Source organism: Tupaia chinensis, unplaced genomic scaffold (assembly GCF_000334495.1).
Source record: "Tupaia chinensis unplaced genomic scaffold, TupChi_1.0 Scaffold000099_1, whole genome shotgun sequence".
Lineage (NCBI taxonomy): Eukaryota > Metazoa > Chordata > Mammalia > Scandentia > Tupaiidae > Tupaia > Tupaia belangeri.
Window position 1 is genome coordinate 5,868,671 of NW_006159563.1, and position 19,042 is coordinate 5,887,712.

At 40.6% G+C, this 19,042-nt stretch overlaps 1 protein-coding gene across 1 annotated transcript in view; it reads left to right on the forward strand.

Moving 5' to 3' along the window:
- ARSB (arylsulfatase B) overlaps positions 1-19,042 on the forward strand; it is a gene marked incomplete at its 5' end in the record, with an annotated part of 208,355 nt that overhangs the window by 31,690 nt on the left and 157,623 nt on the right. The window contains 3 exon segments of the mRNA XM_027769959.1: positions 1-41; positions 4,604-4,794; positions 10,688-10,895. Coding sequence (XP_027625760.1) covers positions 1-41; positions 4,604-4,794; positions 10,688-10,895 — 440 coding nt within the window.

The following is a 19,042-nucleotide window of genomic DNA, read 5'->3' on the forward strand; positions in this document are numbered from 1 at the left end:
AGAGTGCCTTCCAACGCGCCGAGGCTTTGACACCTACTTTGGTAATGGGAATACATATGTTTCTTTACCAACTCAGACCAACTGCAACCATCTCGTAAAACACAGCCAAGTGTACTCAGATGAAATAACGGCATAGATACTTGAACACGAAGAGAATCAGCCCCATGGCAGGGCCGCTTTCTGTGCTCAGCTCTTGGTGGCATTCTGTTGGGGTGATAGAATGGGTCATGAGAAATAACAGGAAGCATTTTATGAACTTGATAACCCCATAAAAATAAACAAGAAGCCTAAGTTTATTTTAAGATGTACCCTCTTTAAGCCTCAATTAATAACCTGTTTGTTATGCCAGTCGCTACATATCTTTCTGTCAGGAGCTTTTCATATTGAGCTGTCTTTCTGTTAGCTATTTAGCTACCTTCCTACCTCCCATCTGTTTCTTTACTTATTTACAGCCTGCCGTAGCCAAAAAGGAATACATATTGAACATATAAAATTTAAATAGAATAAAAAATCAGAGCAAGTAGAAAAAGATGAGATCGTTTAATGGCACCAAATTTCATACAAGAGAGAAGCTGTTTGACTCTAGATGACCTTCCCATTCAAGTCTGAGATTCTAGATTTCATATATCCAAAGCAAAACAAACAAACAAACAAATAAAGGCTGAGGAGTGGAGGAAGCTATAAGAATAATTATTTATAAGATCATCATGGAAACCAGTTGTTCAAGAAGAGTGAAGCACTGCATTTGCTGGCTCTTAGTCCTGAGAGAAATTTCTCCTTTGGGAGAAGACAAGGTGAATAGCATGCTTAAAATTATTTTAGGAACTAAAGTGGTGATTTTTTTGTTAAATGTTTCTTAAAGTATTCTTTTCCATTAAAGCTAGAACCAAAGCACCAAAGTATAATACAATTCAATAAAAGTGATTACCTGGAGACCAAAACAGGGCAGTTAAAGTCCATGATTACAGTGCCTCAGTATCAAGGCCAAGGACCTCAGGCAGGGACGAGTGTGCACCCCCTCCCATTCAGGTTCTCCAGCAGACATTACTAATCAATTGTGGCATTCTTCTCTGATGAACCTGATATATCCTCAGTATCCTGAAATAGCCAGTAAAAAATCAGGCTTGGGAGGCCAGTAGGTGACATGTTGGTTAGGGCCCTGGACTCCCACATGGCCTACCATGGTTCTAGTCCCAGACCTGGTGGCTTGCTTTCTTATTTTCCCTCTCTCTTTGTGTTTCTCTCTGGTGAGTGCATGTGCCTTATAGCAAATTTTAAAATAAATAAATAAAATAAAATAAATACTTCTAAAAGAAAAATAAGGCTTGGGTATATAACCACTTTGTCATTTTGTAAATTCTACAGAAACAAATGGCTTGACTGCAGTTTTTCAATGAGGGCTTTGGTAAAAGATGAGTTACTCTCTGTACTCTGGCAAAGGGATGGACTTTAGCTATTTATTTTTAATCAAAAGCCAAGTTATGTACTTGAAAATTCAGTTGAATCAAAGGTAGAAATGATATCTTTTGAAAATTAAGAAGACTCACCTTGACTTAGATGAACAATTGCCCCACATTCATATAAATGGAGATTTGCAGCCAAGAAAGGTATGATGGCCATGGAGCCATCACCACTGGGACAAGCAGTCATGATTGAAGGATGGTTGCACAGCCCTACAAAGACCCTAAAAATCAACGGACTATGCACTTTTTTTTTTTTTTGGAGAGATTTTCACTGTAGGGCACGTGCGCTCGCCAGACAGACAGACAGAGACATAGAGACAGAAAGTGAGAAATCACCCCCCAGGGGGGATGGTCACGCTGCAATCCCTTCTCCTCCATTCTTCTCTCGGGATCTTGGGCACGCACGCACACGCGCCCGGCGTAAGTTTTAAGCCACCGGGTCCGGGACACGAACCGTGGTCGACTACGTGGGAGTCCAGCGACATAGCCATTACACTAACTGCTGGTTCCCAACGGGCTATGCACTTTAAAACCAGTGACTTGTATGGTATGTGAATTATATCTTTTTTTTTTTTTTTGGAGAGGTTTTTGCTTTAGGGCACGTGTGCTCGCCAGACAGAGAGAGACAGAGAGACAGAAAGCGAGAAATCACCCCCCAGGGGGGATGGCCACGCTGCAATCCCTTCTCCTCCATTCTTCTCTCGGGATCTTGGGCACGCACGCACACGCGCCCGGCGTAAGTTTTAAGCCACCGGGTCCGGGACACGAACCGTGGTCGACTACGTGGGAGTCCAGCGACATAGCCACTACGCTAGCTGATGGTCCCTGTGAATTATATCTTAATAAAGCTGTTAAATAAAGTAGTCAGGGAGCCGGCAGGTGGCATGGTCGTTGAGGCACTGGACTCCCACATAGATCAGTCTTAGTTTGAGTCCTGCACCTGGCAGCTTTCTCTCTCTCTCTCCCTCTCTCTGGTCCAATTGAATTAAAAAAAATAATTAAAATTAAATGAATAATTCTTAAAAATAAATAAAAACAATGCATCATAAAACCTTCAGAAGACAAGGAAAATGTTTAAGAAAAAGAAAGCAAGCAAGCAGTCAGAGATTTAGTTCTTCAAAAAGCATTTTCTAGTTTTTCTCAAGAAAGCACAGGCTGCCATCATCTTTAGATTCAGCATGTAAGTTCAAACTTACATGCTATTTGTAAGCTCATCTTACAAACAGCGACTCACTGTTATGATGAAAATCACTCTGTGGTTGGCACATGGTTGCTTGGTATGAGTTTGGCCAAGCATATGAACACATAGTTCCATTTCTGGAATTATTTCTTCTATTGTAATATCCTTTTTTTTTTTTCAAGATTTTTTGCCATAGAGTGTATACTCTTTCCAGAGAGAGAGAGAGAAAGAGAGAGAGAGAAATCACCCCTAAGGGGATGACCATGCCACAATCCCTTCTCCTCCATTCCTTTCTCAGGATTTTGGGCAGCATGCACATGCACCCAGCATGATTTTCAAGCCTCCAGGTCTGGGACTTGAACCACAGTTAGCTATGTGGGAATCCAGTGCCTTAGCCACCTTGCCAAATGCTGGACCCTTGTAATATCTTTTTGATATTTACAGTTCATAAATTTTGTGCTCAGGTATATCCTATGCATATTTTCTCCCAAATGATATGAAACTGTTTACAGATAGAATCTGAAGTGATTTCCTTCAAGCTAATAAATACTCAATAGTTATTAAAAATCCCAAATAGAACTCCAGTCTTGATGGCTTCAACCACCCATATAAAGGGCTGAAATTATTTTGATGAATACATATCTTTTCTTATTACACAGTAATTGACAAACATTTTGGGTTTCTCTTTCTACTATATATGTAGAAGAACAGATTACCATATAACAGTTTAAGGTATTTCTTGTATTTAGGACTTTGAGTTTATTGGCTTATGGAAAAGGAGGAATTAATTACAGATTAACTGATTTATTATGTAAGTATAGATGGTTCTTAGCTGTCATTATAGGAAAAGGAGAATTTTCTTGTCCTCATTTTAAGGTTAATAAGTAGTATGTATGTCAGGAACTAGCTAAGAATTCAGCAAAGCTTTTTTCTTTTTAATAGCTTTATTGAGTTAACCACATACCATACACTTCACCCAATTAAAGTGTCCAGTTCAATGATTTTTAATAAATTCATAGGTTTGTGCCAGTATTGTCATAATCCAATTGTAGAACATTTTCCATACCCCAAACAGAAACCCATTCCCGTGAGCAATCACTCCTCGATTTTCCCCCTGCTCCTCCAGCTATCGGCAGCCACTAACCTATTTCTGTCACTATAGATTTGCCTATTTATTATAGATGTAATTATCTAACACGCAGCACAGCTTATTTTAATATTTTAGGAAAACATGGAACATTGCAGAAATGACGACTAATCAAGAAAATCCATTTTCTTGCATGCTTAAGTCTAAATTGTGAGATAGGCAGTTGATGCCACTTAAACTGGGAGCAAAAGTGAGATCACCGAAGGTAGGAAAACCTAATTTCAGAGCCGTGTTTCAGTTTGATCTTTTGGCTGTCTGTCTAGAGAGCCTCTGTTTGGAAAGGTTTGCATCTTTCACCAGTGGGTGTCAGCCTCTGACTAAAGATGAACCCTCTCAACACAGCGCCTGTAAATAACCTTGAAGCCAGTCTCCTAACCTTCATAACAAGTGTTGCGCCCTGGGCTCATTTACATGATCTCCTGAGAGTAAAAACTTACGACAAATCACATTACCCATAGATTCCTTTTGCCATCAGCTAACTTTAAAGGATTACAAGGTTACTGCCTTTCCTGCATCTGAACTCTGGTTTTTTTAAGCCACGTTTATTTGGAAGCACCCACTTAGTTACATCAGAAAGTCTGTGCTCTGAAAGACGGGAGAGAGGAGTGGATTTGAATTTTTATACAGTAAGATTTTAAGGCCTTTTGCCACCAAATATAGAGATGTTAAGAAATGGCGCTCTGATTGGCCTTGTCATTTGATTAGCCTTGTCACGGGTAATCAATTGCATTAGGCTGTTAAATGCTGAAACATGAGTTTGTTTAACAAGTTGTCTGCTATGCTGACTACACTGGTCTTCCTTTCTTGGTGCAGGATATCTTCTAGGGAGTGAAGATTACTATTCCCATGAGCGCTGTACACTAATCGAAGCTTTGAATGTCACACGATGCGCTCTTGATTTTCGAGATGGTGAAGAAGTTGCAACAGGATACAAAAATATGTATTCAACAAACATATTTACTGAAAGGGCTACGACCCTTATAACTAACCACCCACCAGAGAAGGTAAGACTTGTTTCTTCGTTGATACCAAAATATTGCTAACATAACATCTTTTTTGATATAGGAAAAGGTCACTATTGTTTAGGTAAGAGTCTAATGAAATCTATGGAAATTTTCAGATTTCAGAGTACAACAGAATCAACCTGGGAAGATCGTTAGAAATGAAGATTCTTGGAGCCAGTCTCCAAGGGTGTGATTTAGTAGGTCTGGGAGAAAACACATCAGCATTTTAAAGAAACTCTTATTTATTTATTTATTTATTTTTGAGAGGTTTTTGCTATAGAGCGCGTGCGTTCGCCAGACAGAGACAGAGAGACAGAAAGCAAGAAATCACCCCCCAGGGGGGGATGGCCACGCCGCAATCTCTTCTCCTCCATTCTCCCCTCGGGATCTTGGGCACACATGCACACACTCCTGGCGTGAGTTTTAAGCCACTGGGTCCGAGATGCGAACCACGGTTGACTACATGGGAGTCCAGCAACATAGCCATTAAACAACGGTTGACTACATGGGAGTCCAGCAACATAGCCATTATGCTAACTGCTGGTCCCAAGAAACTCTTAAAAACTGATTCTGAAGAGCGTGGACCCAGATCACACCTTCACACCTGGAAGAATATTTTGTCTGTAGTCTCTCAGAACTATATGGGGCGGGGGGGTCATTCAAAAGGTTCATGAAAAAATTCTGTGGATTTCTTTATACCACTAAAATAAATGCATGCTTTAAATCCACTTTTCTACAAACTTTTTGACATCTCATAGTTTTATTATTTTGTCGTATTGTATTGCTGAAAGTAATTGGTAAAATGACTCTTTAAAAACTGGCTTATATGAAACTTTCTTGTGACAATTTTTCTATTAAGGGATTTACAAATTTTATATTCAGAATAAATCCTCTAACTTTGTATTCCTTTACCACCACCATAAGATTATTTTGGCTATTCTAGATCTTTTGCATTCCCAGTTGAAACTTAGAATCAGCTGGTAAATCTCTGTCAGACAGAAGAAAGAACTACCTGCTTGGATTTGGTCACAATCTATAGGCTAGCTCAAGGAGAAGTGACGTCTTAACAGTATTGAGTCCTTCCAATCCATACATTTGGTGTATTGATGAGCCCGTTTTTCACATTTCCTATACTGAAGCTATTGTGTATGTGTCCTGAAATCTTTGGACTTATCAATAGGTAAAAATAGAAAAGAGTCTGAATAGGCTTAGTTTGTTATTGTTAACCTTTAGTTAACCTTATCAGCTTAAGTTTAAGTTAAATTCTCTGTACTTAGCTTATCATTGCTTTGAAACAGAGTCAGATATTTGTTCTGACAGACCCTGGGCTCAAAACATGCCATTATTATGAGCTGCATGAACACACCTGCGAAACTATTGGTGCAGTTGCACCCTGACACAACAAATTACAGTGCACTGTGGTCCGGTTCTCCCAATTTCCGGCACTTTGCCTCTCTGGCAATGCCTGGAGGCCCTCAGAGCAGGTCACAAGGTGGCTTCTGCCTCTGACACTCCTTCTGACCTGATACTCAGCTGCTAACTCCCTTTTGGGCTCGATTGCTCCCTGGCCCTGCATGTGCCTGCTCTATAACTCTATGTTGGGAATCTTCCCTGGTGTGTATCCTTAGCTTTGCTCACTTTTGGCTTTTTTTCACTATTACATGCTGACGTCTTGGAACAACCACTGTTGCTGTGGAACATGAAATAAGAATGTTCTCTTATAGGGAAAACGGGATTGTTTTATTTGTTTTTAAGGTGTTTGCCATAGGCCATGTGCTCTTACCAGAGAGAAAGAGAGATAGCGAGAGTGAAAATGAGAAATCACTCCCCAGGGCTAAGTGTCATACCACAGACCCTTCTCCTCCATTCTCTCCTGGGATTTTGGGCACACACGCATACACATGCCCAGTGTGATTTTCAAGCCACCGGATTTGGGACTTGAAACATGAGCAGCTGTGTGGGAGTCCAGTGTCTTAAGCGGTATGCCACCTGCTGGCTCCAAAAACAAGGTTTTAAGTTCAGATCAAAACCAATATTCTGATAGTTGGAAAGGCAGCTGCTGAGTAATTGGCTTATGTTCAGTTTTCCTCCAGATGCCTGTCGTTTTAGAGATACAGCTTAACATCTAAAGAACAAAGTAAGGTGGGAACCAGCAGTTAGCGTAATGGCTATGTCGCTGGACTCCCACGTAGTCGACCGCGGTTCGTGTCCCGGACCCGGTGGCTTAAAACTCACGCCGGGCGCGTGTGCATGCATGCCCAGGATCCCGAGAGGAGAATGGAGGAGAAGGGATTGCAGCGTGACCATCCCCCCTGGGGGGTGATTTCTCGCTTTCTGTCTCTATGTCTCTCTCTGTCTGTCTGGCGAGCGCACGCGCCCTACAGTGAAAATCTCTCCAAAAAAAAAAAAAAAAAAAGAACAAAGTAAGGTCTCAGGCAGGGGAAGGGCATATTACCCTTTGAGGTATGCGCTGTTTTACACATAAGCAAACTGGCTTAGGGAAGTTAAATAAGTTGTTTAAGGTCAAAGAGTTACTGAAAGTCAGAAGCAGAATTTAAATTCATGTCTATTCTAGAGCTTATGCACCTAATCAGCCTCCCTAGATCACAGCTAATATCTAAAACCAGTGAGTCTAAGTCTCAGTCCATGATTCAACTTCATGGTTCCTGTCCTAACTGTATGTTAGAATCAGCTGGGAAACTTCAAGGAAAAAGTTGTGATTCATTGGTCTGAGGTGGGGCCCAGGCACTGTATTTCATTGTCCTCCCTCCCCCATGTCCAACCTGTGATTTGGATATGCAGCCACTGCTGACACTGGATGCAGGTAAGAGTGTCCTGTGGCGTATCATTCAGGGCACTCCCATCCAACACAGAGGCAAGCAGAAACCAACCTCCCTTTTGCACGCTTATGTTCTGACAATACTTTAATCATGCAATGACTATAATCTGCTTGTAATAAAATTCCCTTCATTACAGAAAAATAGAGCATTTCTCATAGTGCCCCATAATATTAAGCAGATAAGAGAAAGCAGCCAGAGTGACATAGTTCTTTGTGGGTGGGCTGCCTTAACTGGGGTGGGGGGACAGTCCAGGAACTAAGGACAATGGGTGGCCCTAAGACCTTGCAAGCCACCAAGGAAGTGTTATTAGCTACTCATAATTAACATTATGGAAATCACCAGATGAGAGGATGGTTATTTTCCTACAGGCACAAATGAATGAAGTCATCAGTAGTTGAGGAATAACTCAAGGATGTTTGTTTAAGACAGCTAATGCAGATGTTTACATTTTCAAGTCTCAAATGCATCTCATCAGTTTCAGGAGTTGCACTTTTCATCATTTGATCACAGTGTTTAATTCTGTGTTAATTTCTCAGGTACTATATATAGACTATAATACGCAACTTGTTGTAAGATGGAAATTATTAGTGACATACACATAAGTATCCACAAGCCAACTTAAAATTGTGCTTATTTAAAGAGGGCTTGAGGGAAGAAAAGCATATGGAGGTATTTAATAACAGAAGCACAGCCATTGCTGCTAGATTCAGAGAGATACTGCTAATAACCATTTCACATGTGTTAAGAAGAGTGCCCTGGGGCCAGCGGGTGGTGTGGTACTTAAGATGCTGGATTCTCACATGGCTGACTAAGGTTCAAGTCCTGGACATGGAGGCTTGAAAATCATGCCAGGCACGTACGTGTCCATGCACAAAATCCCAGGAGGAGAATGGAGGAGAAGGGATTGCAACGTGACCATCCCCTGGATGGGTGATTTCTCACTTTCCCTCTCACTGTTTTTGTCTCTCTCTGTGAGCACACATGCCCTATGGCAAACAAACAAACAAACAAACAATAAACCCACCAAAGTCATGATTTGGGAGTCATAGATACAAATAACAATTTCAAACCTACTATATGCTTTTTTTTTAAATTTATGCTAGGAAAAATATGCTAAAAAATAAAAAAAAAAAACTTTCTTCCTCACTGAAATAAGGTTTCTTAGCATGGTGGGGATATTTAGAGTATACATCTTAGGAACCATATGGTACAATATGTGAAGAAAAAGAATCCTTAGCATCTTACACATGAGTATAGCTTATGATGATAATGTCTGTCTTTTACATAATATGTAACTATTTAATCATGATCTTACATCTAGGATTCCATGTTCCTAGCACCTGAAAGGGTTACATTAGGCCCGGTGTAAAAGTAGCAGCTCTGAATTGATCAGAACAGGGAACTGGACCCCAAGAAAAGGCGAGCAGTGAGGCTCCAGCATGAACCCACAGGTCGGTGGAGATGGAGGTCAGGCCCAGCATTCCATCGTTGGAATCAGGATGCAGAAGGGTCACAATGGGCCAGCCAGTCTCCAAAGGCCAAGGTGTGGTTGGGCCAGGACCCAAGTCAGTAGCAGGTAGTAACAGTGAGTCCAGCCCCAGGAGGGTGACTGCTTGCCTTAGGCTAACAGTGAGCCGAGGCTGTGGCTAGAGGTGCAGGGAAACTGGCCAACCAGGTAGTGTGATGGTTAAGGTGGCTGGATCCTACATGGCTGAGTGCGTGGTTCAAGTCCCAGACCTGGCAGCTTGAAAAACATGCCGGGGCATGTGCTTGTATACCCACAATCCTAAGAGGAGAAGGGGTTGTTGTATGGTCATCCCCCTGGGAGAGTGAATTCTCTCCCTGCCCTCTTCCCTGGCCAAGTGCATGTGGCCTGTAGCAAATTATTTTAAAAAGAGAGAAAATAAATTTATTTCTAAGTTTTGAAGATCTAAACAATAAATACATGTTTGGGTGTCTACATATGGTTACCCCTTATTCTCTCACAAGGATGCGAGAGGGGTATTCAAAAAGACACATAGAAAATGCAAATTATGAAAAAAATGTATGGATTTCAAAATTGATTTTGCTACAAAATAAACTTATGCTAGGGCTAGTCCTGAAGCCTAGTGGTTAAGGGAGCTGGATCTCACATGGCCAAGCATAGTTTAAATCCCACCCCTAGCAGTTGAAGAGCATGCTAGGTGCATATTCTATGTGCTCCAAATCCTGACAGGATGGAGAACAGGAGAGGAAGGAATTATAACGTGACCATGCCCCTATTTGGGGATGCTTTCTTCCTCACTCTGTTTCTCTGAGGAGTGCACATGTCCTCTGATGACTGAAATAAGTAAATAAACTCGTACAGAATTCCCTTTCCCCATGAAGGTTTTGATGTCTGTGTGTAACATACTTTGTTTATCCATTCATGAATTGATGGATACTTTGGGCTGTTTTCACTTTTTGGCTGCTATGAATAATGCTGCAATAAGCAGTCCTACAAGTTTTTTCGTATATAAGCTTTCATTTCTCCAGGAATGGAAATCTTAGGTCATATGGTAACCCTATATAGTTAACAATTTTAAGAACTACCAAACTGTTTTTCCAAAGTGGCTGCATATACCATTTTAGTTTCCTCTTGGCTCTGAGCGAGGACTCCAGTTTCTCCATATCCTCACCGACATTAGTTATTTTCCGTTTTAAAAATGATAGCCACCCTTGTGAGGAAGAAGCAGTAGTTTGCTGCGGATTTGATTTGCGTGTCTGTAATGACCGATGACGGTGACCATCTTTTCATGTGTGACAGTCATATCTTTGGAGAACTATCCGTTCAGATTCTTTGCCCATTTTTGTAATCGGAGGAATTATCTTTTATTGTTGAGTTGTAAGTTGAATTGTTAAGTTCTTTATATATTCTGGTTATAAGGCCCTTACCACGTATATGTTTTATAAACATTTTCAGTGCATTTTGTGGGTTTTCATAATATAATTTTTATTAACGGCTAAGGCTGGGTTATCTTATCCTTTTATATTTAATGCCCTCCTAACTGATTTGCACCACACTCTCTTTCCAGCCTCTGTTTCTCTACCTTGCTCTCCAGTCTGTCCACGAGCCCCTTCAAGTCCCTGAGGAGTACCTGAAGCCATACGACTTCATCCAAGATAAGAACAGGCATCACTATGCAGGAATGGTGTCCCTTATGGATGAAGCAGTAGGAAATGTCACTGCAGCCTTAAAAAGTCGTGGGCTCTGGAACAACACGGTGTTTATCTTCTCCACAGGTAAGTCTGTCAATAGGAAAATCATCTCTTGGCAAAGCCTAGGACATGGTGTTCGATAAGTGGAATGAAGACAGATTGGAGCAGTTAGCATTTCCTTATTAAAATAAATGCTAACTGCAGTCTTGGAGGCATGGTAACAATGGCCAGAAAGATGCGTCTACAGAAAAGAATTATGGGTCTTTCCTCCTTTCCTGCAAAGGGCAAAATAGTTTGGGAGTATGCTCAAAAACAAGTGTTCACTAACCAAGTAAATACGAGTTGATAGCACTCACACCCTGGGCTTTTGGATAGTGAAACCCTGGAATGGCTTATTCTCCCCTCTGTCTGCAGCTCAGGTCTCTTCTATGACTATGGCTCCTGTTGACTCTTTGTATCACTGGAAAATGACAGATGGTGACATTTTGAAGACAGATAAGAATTGGGGACATTTAAATCTAGAATCCCCTAGTTTTTTAGTATTCAGATTGTTTTCTGATGATAAAAGTTATGCACGTTGACTATAGAAAATTAAAAAAAATACAGAAGAAAGAAAATGTATAATCCCAGCTCTCAGAGATAAATTTTGAAAATTATTTTCATTGTGGCAATACCTTTTTGGCTCCTAATCTGTTGTGTATATGATCCCCTCCCCCTCATTTTTTTTTTGAAAGGTTTTTGCTATATGGTGCGTGCGCTCGCCAGACAGAGAGAAACAGAGAGACAGAAAGTGAGAAATCACCCCCCCCAGGGGGGATGGCCACGCCGTAATCCCTTCTCCTCCATTCTCTCGGGATCCTGGGCATGCACGCACACGCGCCCGGCGTGAGTTTTAAGCCACCTGGTCTGGGGCTCGAACCGAGGTCGACTACGTGAGAGTCCAGCGACATAGCCATTACGCTAACTGCTGGTTCCCTGAACCCTTAATTTTAATATGTGTACATATGTATATATGTATATAGGTATATACATATTTTTAAAAGTTTCCTTATGTTCCCAACAGTGTCTTTTACTTTCAAATTCTTTTTTGATTTTTCAGTTTGTTTCTGTCTTTGTGTTAGTCTATTTTCCACGACAGTGGCTTTCTCATATCCTTATTGATCCTTGGCTAAAACATAAAAATGTGTCTGGAAATTCCAAGTGTGAGATCAGAGCTTGTCATCTGAGGAGTTTTACTGGAAGTGACTGGGTAGGGAGGAGGTGCTATCTGAGGAATGAGTGTTAGTATTCTACTTTTTTCTAAACGAATTATTTAATTTTATTTATTATTATTATTATTTTCAATTTGACCAGAGAGAGAGAAAGAGAAAGTGAGAAAGCTGCCAGGTCTGATACTCGAACCGCTTTCAGCCATGTGGGAGTCCAATGCCTTTACCACCATGCCACCTGCCTGCCCTACCTTTCTCTTTTTAAGAGTTTTTTGTTTTGCTTTGTTTTTCACGAGACATGGCAATCAAATCTAGCATTTACTGAACACTTATTATGTATGGGACATAGTTTTAAAGTGCTTTACATGAACTAGTTCAACTAATAACAATGTATAATTAATTTTTGAAGAACTATTATCCCATTTTGCAAATGTGAGAACTAAACAACGTAAAGGGCAAAGAACTTGCCCAAGGTCCCATAGCCGGGTAGAGCCAGGGGTCATTGTTTCTGGCTCCACTGCAGTGACCTGCCTGTGAGATGGCGATGTTGATGTTATCCTGATAGAGTGGTGTTCTCCATGGGGTGGGGGGGTCAGTATTGATCAATGGAGGAGCCCAGCCAGAGGTGGGGGTGGGGGGAGTGTCTACAATAAGCAGCTTTATTTAGTTACATTAGTGCTATCCAAATACCGTAATTTTCTAAGCCTGCCTTGCTGTGAAGAAGATTGAATTTAAGATAAAATTTGTTTTTCCTACAAAACATACCCTTCTGGACGAGGACACATACTCGAATCCTTACAAGATCTGTCACGTTCTGCGAGTCCTTCTCCATTTTCTTTATTTTGAACAGCCTGACACAGCATTTTGATCAGTGCTGATATTGAATGCTTATAAAGGTCTCCAGAAAGAATCAATTAAAAAAAAAAAATCCAGGATACTTAACACCGATTCCAAATGTGTTTGTGAAACTATATTTTAAATAGTTGATTATTCCATGAATACCCATAATATTTATTCAGGGTGACAGAAAAATATTCGGAGCTCCTCACTGAGAAAATGGGGATTATCTTATAATAGGACTGTCATATTCTGACACCATGATATATTAATAGATAAATTTATCTTGGCCTACCTTTGCTTTGTTGGGGTAATTCTAACATGCGCATGTGAATGAATTTTTATTATACTGCTGAATTCGAGGATTTAGGGTTTTTGCTTTAATTCAGAAATGAAAGAGGGGTTGATTTTTCCCCCCCCTCTCTCAAGTTTTGTTATCTTGGTTATACACATCTCACGGAACAATTTGTATGGCTCTTCCATCTTTTTCTCCAAAATATGTTTTGGAGCAGTTTGCAGAATGTTTCAAAGAGCTTTCTGGTTAAGCGGGTCCCTGGAACTTTTTCTGTAGAAATTTTTAAAAATTATCTTCCTAGTTTAAATTTTCTAAGTTATATCTAGAAATAGGACTTTAAAATATTTTTAAATTAATTTTGCCTGAAATATAATGAGCCCTTTGATCTACATGCAGAGATTATTCTTCACTGCGGGAATTTCATATTTTAGCTTGTTGTTTTTTGTTGTTCTGATTTATTTCTCAAAAATATTTTTAATTAATAAGTGGGAGCACTTATTCAGCTTGTCTATCCTTGGTCTTTTTTCTTAGTTGTCTGGAGCTTATGTCCATTACCAACTAGACATTTTTTTTGCCATTTTATTCTGCTCTGTAGTATCTCCAGTGTAGATTTTTATTGATTGTATTTTTAGTTTCTTTCAGTTTTTTTTTTTTTAATTCCTTTTTAGAGAGATTTTTGCTATAGGGCGTGTGTGCTAGCTGGAGAGACAGAGAGACAGAAAGCAAGAAATCACCCCCCCCCCCCGGGGGGATGGCCCCCCCACATTCCCTTCTCCTCCATTCTCCTCTTGGGATTTTGGGCACACATGCACACCTGCCTGGTGTGAGTTTAAGCCCCCAGGTCTGACTGGAACTGCAGTCAACTATGCGGGAGCCCCGTGACATAGCCATTACATCATCTGCTGGTCCCTTTCAGTTCTTTCTTTGCTGCAGTCAGTTTTTTTTTACTCTAAGCTTGTTAGTAATAATGATGACCAGTATTTATTAAATATTTGCTACATGCCCAGGCCCTGTGCTTTTGCTGTTTATTTTTCTTATTGCATTAAAGCTGAAGGTAACCTGTGAAACAGGTATCTTGATCCATGTGTTACCAATGGAGAGACTAACATTTAAAGAAGTTCGGTGGTTTGCCCAAGGCCATGCATCTGTCTGGAAGAGCCAGATCTCTTTTCAACACCCACTGACCTGAATCAATGGTTGGTTTCCATCTCATCTTCTTGACCTTAACCTCAGCCCATTGTTATTTCTACTTTAGAATTTCTATATTTCTGTTCACGGAACCAACCTTGAGTATTCCTGAAGACTTTTCTAAAATCTCCATTTTTTTTTTTCTAGATCATTACCGGCTATCCACTCTTCCTCTGAGCATAGGTGATGAAGGGTCTGTCCACGCAGAGCATGTGGCCATTTCTTGGCCTCTGGTCATGTTGCCTGGTCAATTCTTTCTCAGATCTGTAGCTTGAGGTCAAGTTGATATACTTAACTGCATTCCTGGTGGCTTTTCAGAATTCAGTGTCTCATACTCCTTGAACCTGATCAACTTAGTTACATTTTCTTCTCTTTAGCCTCTTGGGTCTTTGATGAGCTAAAAAGACACCAGCATGCAGTTTCTCGACTCTTCCTGACTCTGTACATTCAGTTTTATTTCTGGGGACATGTCCCAGAATATAGCGTGCCCACTGCCAGACCCTCCCCTTCTCGTGCCCATTGAGTGCTGAGAGTTGCGATCTCTCACTGCAAATCGAAAGTTGAGAAGGTGCTTATACTCTGGTCATGTCAAAAATTAGCACCACCCACTCCCAGGCCGTTTTCTTGCCTCTTTTCAAGTAGATTGTATTATAAGGCAACGCCAGGTAGGCCAGCTTAGCTTCTCTGGCATTACAGGTTTGGGAGATTTCTCCAAGATTCTGACATTATGAGCTTTCTGTCCATCTCAGTTTCTCTGGTTGTTTTCATCTTGTTCTGAGTTTGTTATTTTAGCAGGTTATGGATTAAAAGAGCAACACTAGTGGCCACTGGAAAGCATCAGTTTAGACTGGACTCGTTACCAATGCTGATCTTTGTAGTTGCTAAACTCTAGGAATCTGTTCAGAAATCAGACACTGAGTAAAATGAGTTAAAATTAGAGCCAACTTTGAGCAAGTAGGTCATAAATTAAAGCTAGTTAAAGCTGAAAGGTTTGTTGTTTGTTTTTTGGGGTTTTTTTTGGAGAGGTTTTTGCTATAGGGCACGTGTGCTCGCCAGAGAGACAAAGAGAGACAGAAAGCGAGAAATCAACCCCCGGGGGGGATGGCCACGCTGCAATCCCTTCTCCATTCTCCTCTCGGGATCTTGGGCATGCACACACACGCACCCGGCATGAGTTTTAAGACACCGGGTCCGGGACGCGAACCACGGTTGACTACATGAGAGTCCAGCAACATAGCCATTACGCTAACTGCTGGTCCCAAAGCTGAAAGTTTTGAAACCTTGAAGAACAGTGATTGATTGCATCGTGTGTGTGTGTGCGTGTGCATGTGTATGTGTGCATATGTGTGTGTGTGGTGCTTTAGATGGAGTCTCGCTGTGTTTCTATCCTCCTGCCTCAACCTTCTGAGTAGCTGGGACCACAAGTGCAACGTTTATGTCGTGTGTCAGACAGGCTCTCCCCATGTTGCCCAAGCTGGCTGTGACTCACAATCACATACTACCGCATTCATCCATTCATTCATTTGCTCATGCATTTGTTAAGAAAGGTAGGGGAGGAGAGAAGGAGGAAGAGATTTTTGAGTGTGTTTCACCCTATTATAATCCTCTTGCCCCAGCCAGGGTTATAGACCAGAGTTGCTGTACCTGGCCCACTTAGGTTGGTCTGGGAACCAAACTCAGGCCTCCCGATTGGTCCAGCCTTGCACAGTGGCATCCCACTCCTTATTACCACCACAGTAGGCTAGAGTGTCCACATGATGCACATAGCATTAAAGCCAGGGTCCACAGATTCACGGTCTACTTGAGACTGGGCAGAGGGAGTGTATACAAGTGTGTGAAGTGCTTTTGGTTGTCCCAGTGCCTTGAAGCTGAGGTTGCTAGTAAGTGGATGGACACCTGCACTGTTTGGACCAATCCTGCCCGATAGAGAAGTATCCCGCCCCAGACATCAGTAGCACCACTATTGAGGAACACCAGCTGGATCCTGTTCAATGGCACATTTCTGCTTAGACAAGTAATTTATTGCAGAGCTAAAACTTAGCATTTATTATCGGAGCTTTCACAAAATTACATGTAATTTAATATCTGAAATGGAGCAATAAAGAATCTTAACTAATTTCCCTAAATTTTATGTCCCTTTCTCCCATTCATATGGAATTCCCCTCAAAAATAGTTGTTGGCAAATAGTGAGCTCCTTCATGGATTTCAACGTCCTTATGCAATTGGCAGACTTATTAAAATAATACAGAAATTTTGTGCCAGGAATGGAGTAATTGACTGCAAGCAAATCAATCTCACTAGATTTTTCAAAACCCTTAAATGGATTTCTGACAAAGCTAAGGAAAACCAGTTAAGTGAATAAATCATGTTGTATCTGCCTTTATTTTTGCAATATATGTTTATTTAACACATCTGTCATAGAGAGAAATAACAACACATGCTCAAAGCTGTGAGACCAGAATGACCTCTTCCCTAGCCAGTCATTAATCCATGTCACCTCCGGACTTTGTATGTTAGTGGCCACTCAGAGCATGTTGGAACACTTTAAAATTTTATTAGTAATAGGTAATAATGTGTTGATAATTTTTGGGGGGTAAAAATAACTACTACATTTTAAAGTTCTCCAAAACAGTCTTGCATTTGTCTTCTCTTTGATGAACCATTGAATTCACAATCCCAAAATCTAAGGCAAAGATGCCTTTGATGCCTACATTTATCAGACCTTCAAAGTTTTATTACATTGCTTAATATATGCTATGCTATATTTATATAACTGATAGTATGAATTTTTAGCAGGATAAACATAAATCTTGATTTTCATATTTCTCTAAAAAAGTCTTTCTCAGAATTTGTAATTAGTGGATGATATATATATCTATACGTGTGTATATATATATATATATATATGTACACATACACATACATACACACGCACAAACATATGTGCATGTGTGTGTGTATATTGGGTCATTAAAAAACAATGATATATTTTATATATGTGTGTATGTGTGTATATGATTGTGTGTGTGTATATGTATATGTATATACATATACACACACATAGAGAGAGAGAGAGAGAACTGAGCATATTTATTGACCAAATTACAAGAAGCTTTTCAATTGGTTTGCGTTTACTTTCTCCTCTTCTTTTGCATTCCATTTGAAAGGTCACATTTAAGAGGAATTACATATCTTACACTGCACACTCTTTTCAGAATTCCTTGGAGCCAAAAATCGTGTAAGGCAGGAGAAATGTTGCACTTGACATGCTTCACTAGAGGAGGAAGCAAGATGAAAAGTGCAGTCTTTGTGGAAATAATCACTGGAAACCATGGTCACAGCAGGGGAAGGGACAGAAATGAAATCGGGTCTCCACGAGCTGTACTAATAGTTGCAGGTACTTCCACTGTGGCTCTTCTGGTACCCACTTCGGCTCTCTCCTACAACAGCCTGACCAAATATTTGCAGATACAGAATCTATAAAGACGGCCTAATTGTTAATGTATGTCTGAGCTCTGCAAACAAATGTTATTGAATGTGAAAAGACTCTATTTGTACAAGTGGCTAGCTGAGTCCTATCTAAGCATAAAGAACTACCCAAGGCTTTTCAAACTTCAAGGTTCTGCTGACTGAACATGAGCAAAATAAAATACAGACCTAACTAGGAGGCCCCAGTGAGACCTGCAGGCTTTAAGAAATCTCTGGAGATGAGTGAGGACAGCTTCCTATGAGCAGAGGTGTGTTTATTTTGATTAACTCAAGTTAAGGGCAATTTGACCTTTTGCGGTACACCTATCTTCACTTATCCTTTTTTTTTTTTTTTCTTCAAAAGAGATGTAAAGATTTTACAAAATCATCTAATTTTAGAAAGATATAAAAGCCAGAATCAGTGTTAACTCAGTAGGTAGACTGCCTGAATTCAACACTCAACTCTTCACTGATAATGCAGTCTTGGGCCAGACACTTGAACTTCTGGGCCCTGGGTATTTTCATAGCCAAAACAAGGATGAAAACTGTACCCCAACTGTTGGGGTTGCAGCAGTTCCTAACACATGCCAAGTACTTTATTGTTGTTAGGTTGTACAGTACAGTAACAGCTAAATAGCTGGGGGCACAACATTTTTAGCATTTAATCTTAAATTTGCTTTTTGTCTTGGTCCATTTTTTGTCCCATGCATTTCTGTTTCATCATGTTACTCTCAGCAGGCCGTTTGGTAATCCCTCTGCCCACACAGTCACTCACTCATTCACTCATCCACTGCATACCTGCTGTGGGTCATACTGTCTGCTAGGCTAGGGGGAAACACCGGTGCTCACCATCTACAGAATGTGGGTTTGTTAACGGATGGGAGAGTGTCGAGCTGCGTTGTGAAATCCTTGGTTCTTTGGGTCCAGATCACTAAAATTAGAGATCTGTCCCTAGGCGCAAAATGAAACCGCAACCACAAATGAAGTAGGTAGAAAAGAAGGTTTAATAGAAAGAAAGGAAAGAAAGTACACCCAAAAAGGTTGTTGGGTAGATTGCCAGGTGGCAACCGCGCTTGATACTAGTTAACCGTTATTTTTATTACTAGAGGTCATGAATATTCATTAGACGGAGGCCCCTTACGCTGCCTATATTCTTCCTTTAAATTAGAATCCATACGCTCTTTTCCTGCATCTGCGCACCTTCCTCACAGGTAAAGAATGAGGAATTTGATCAC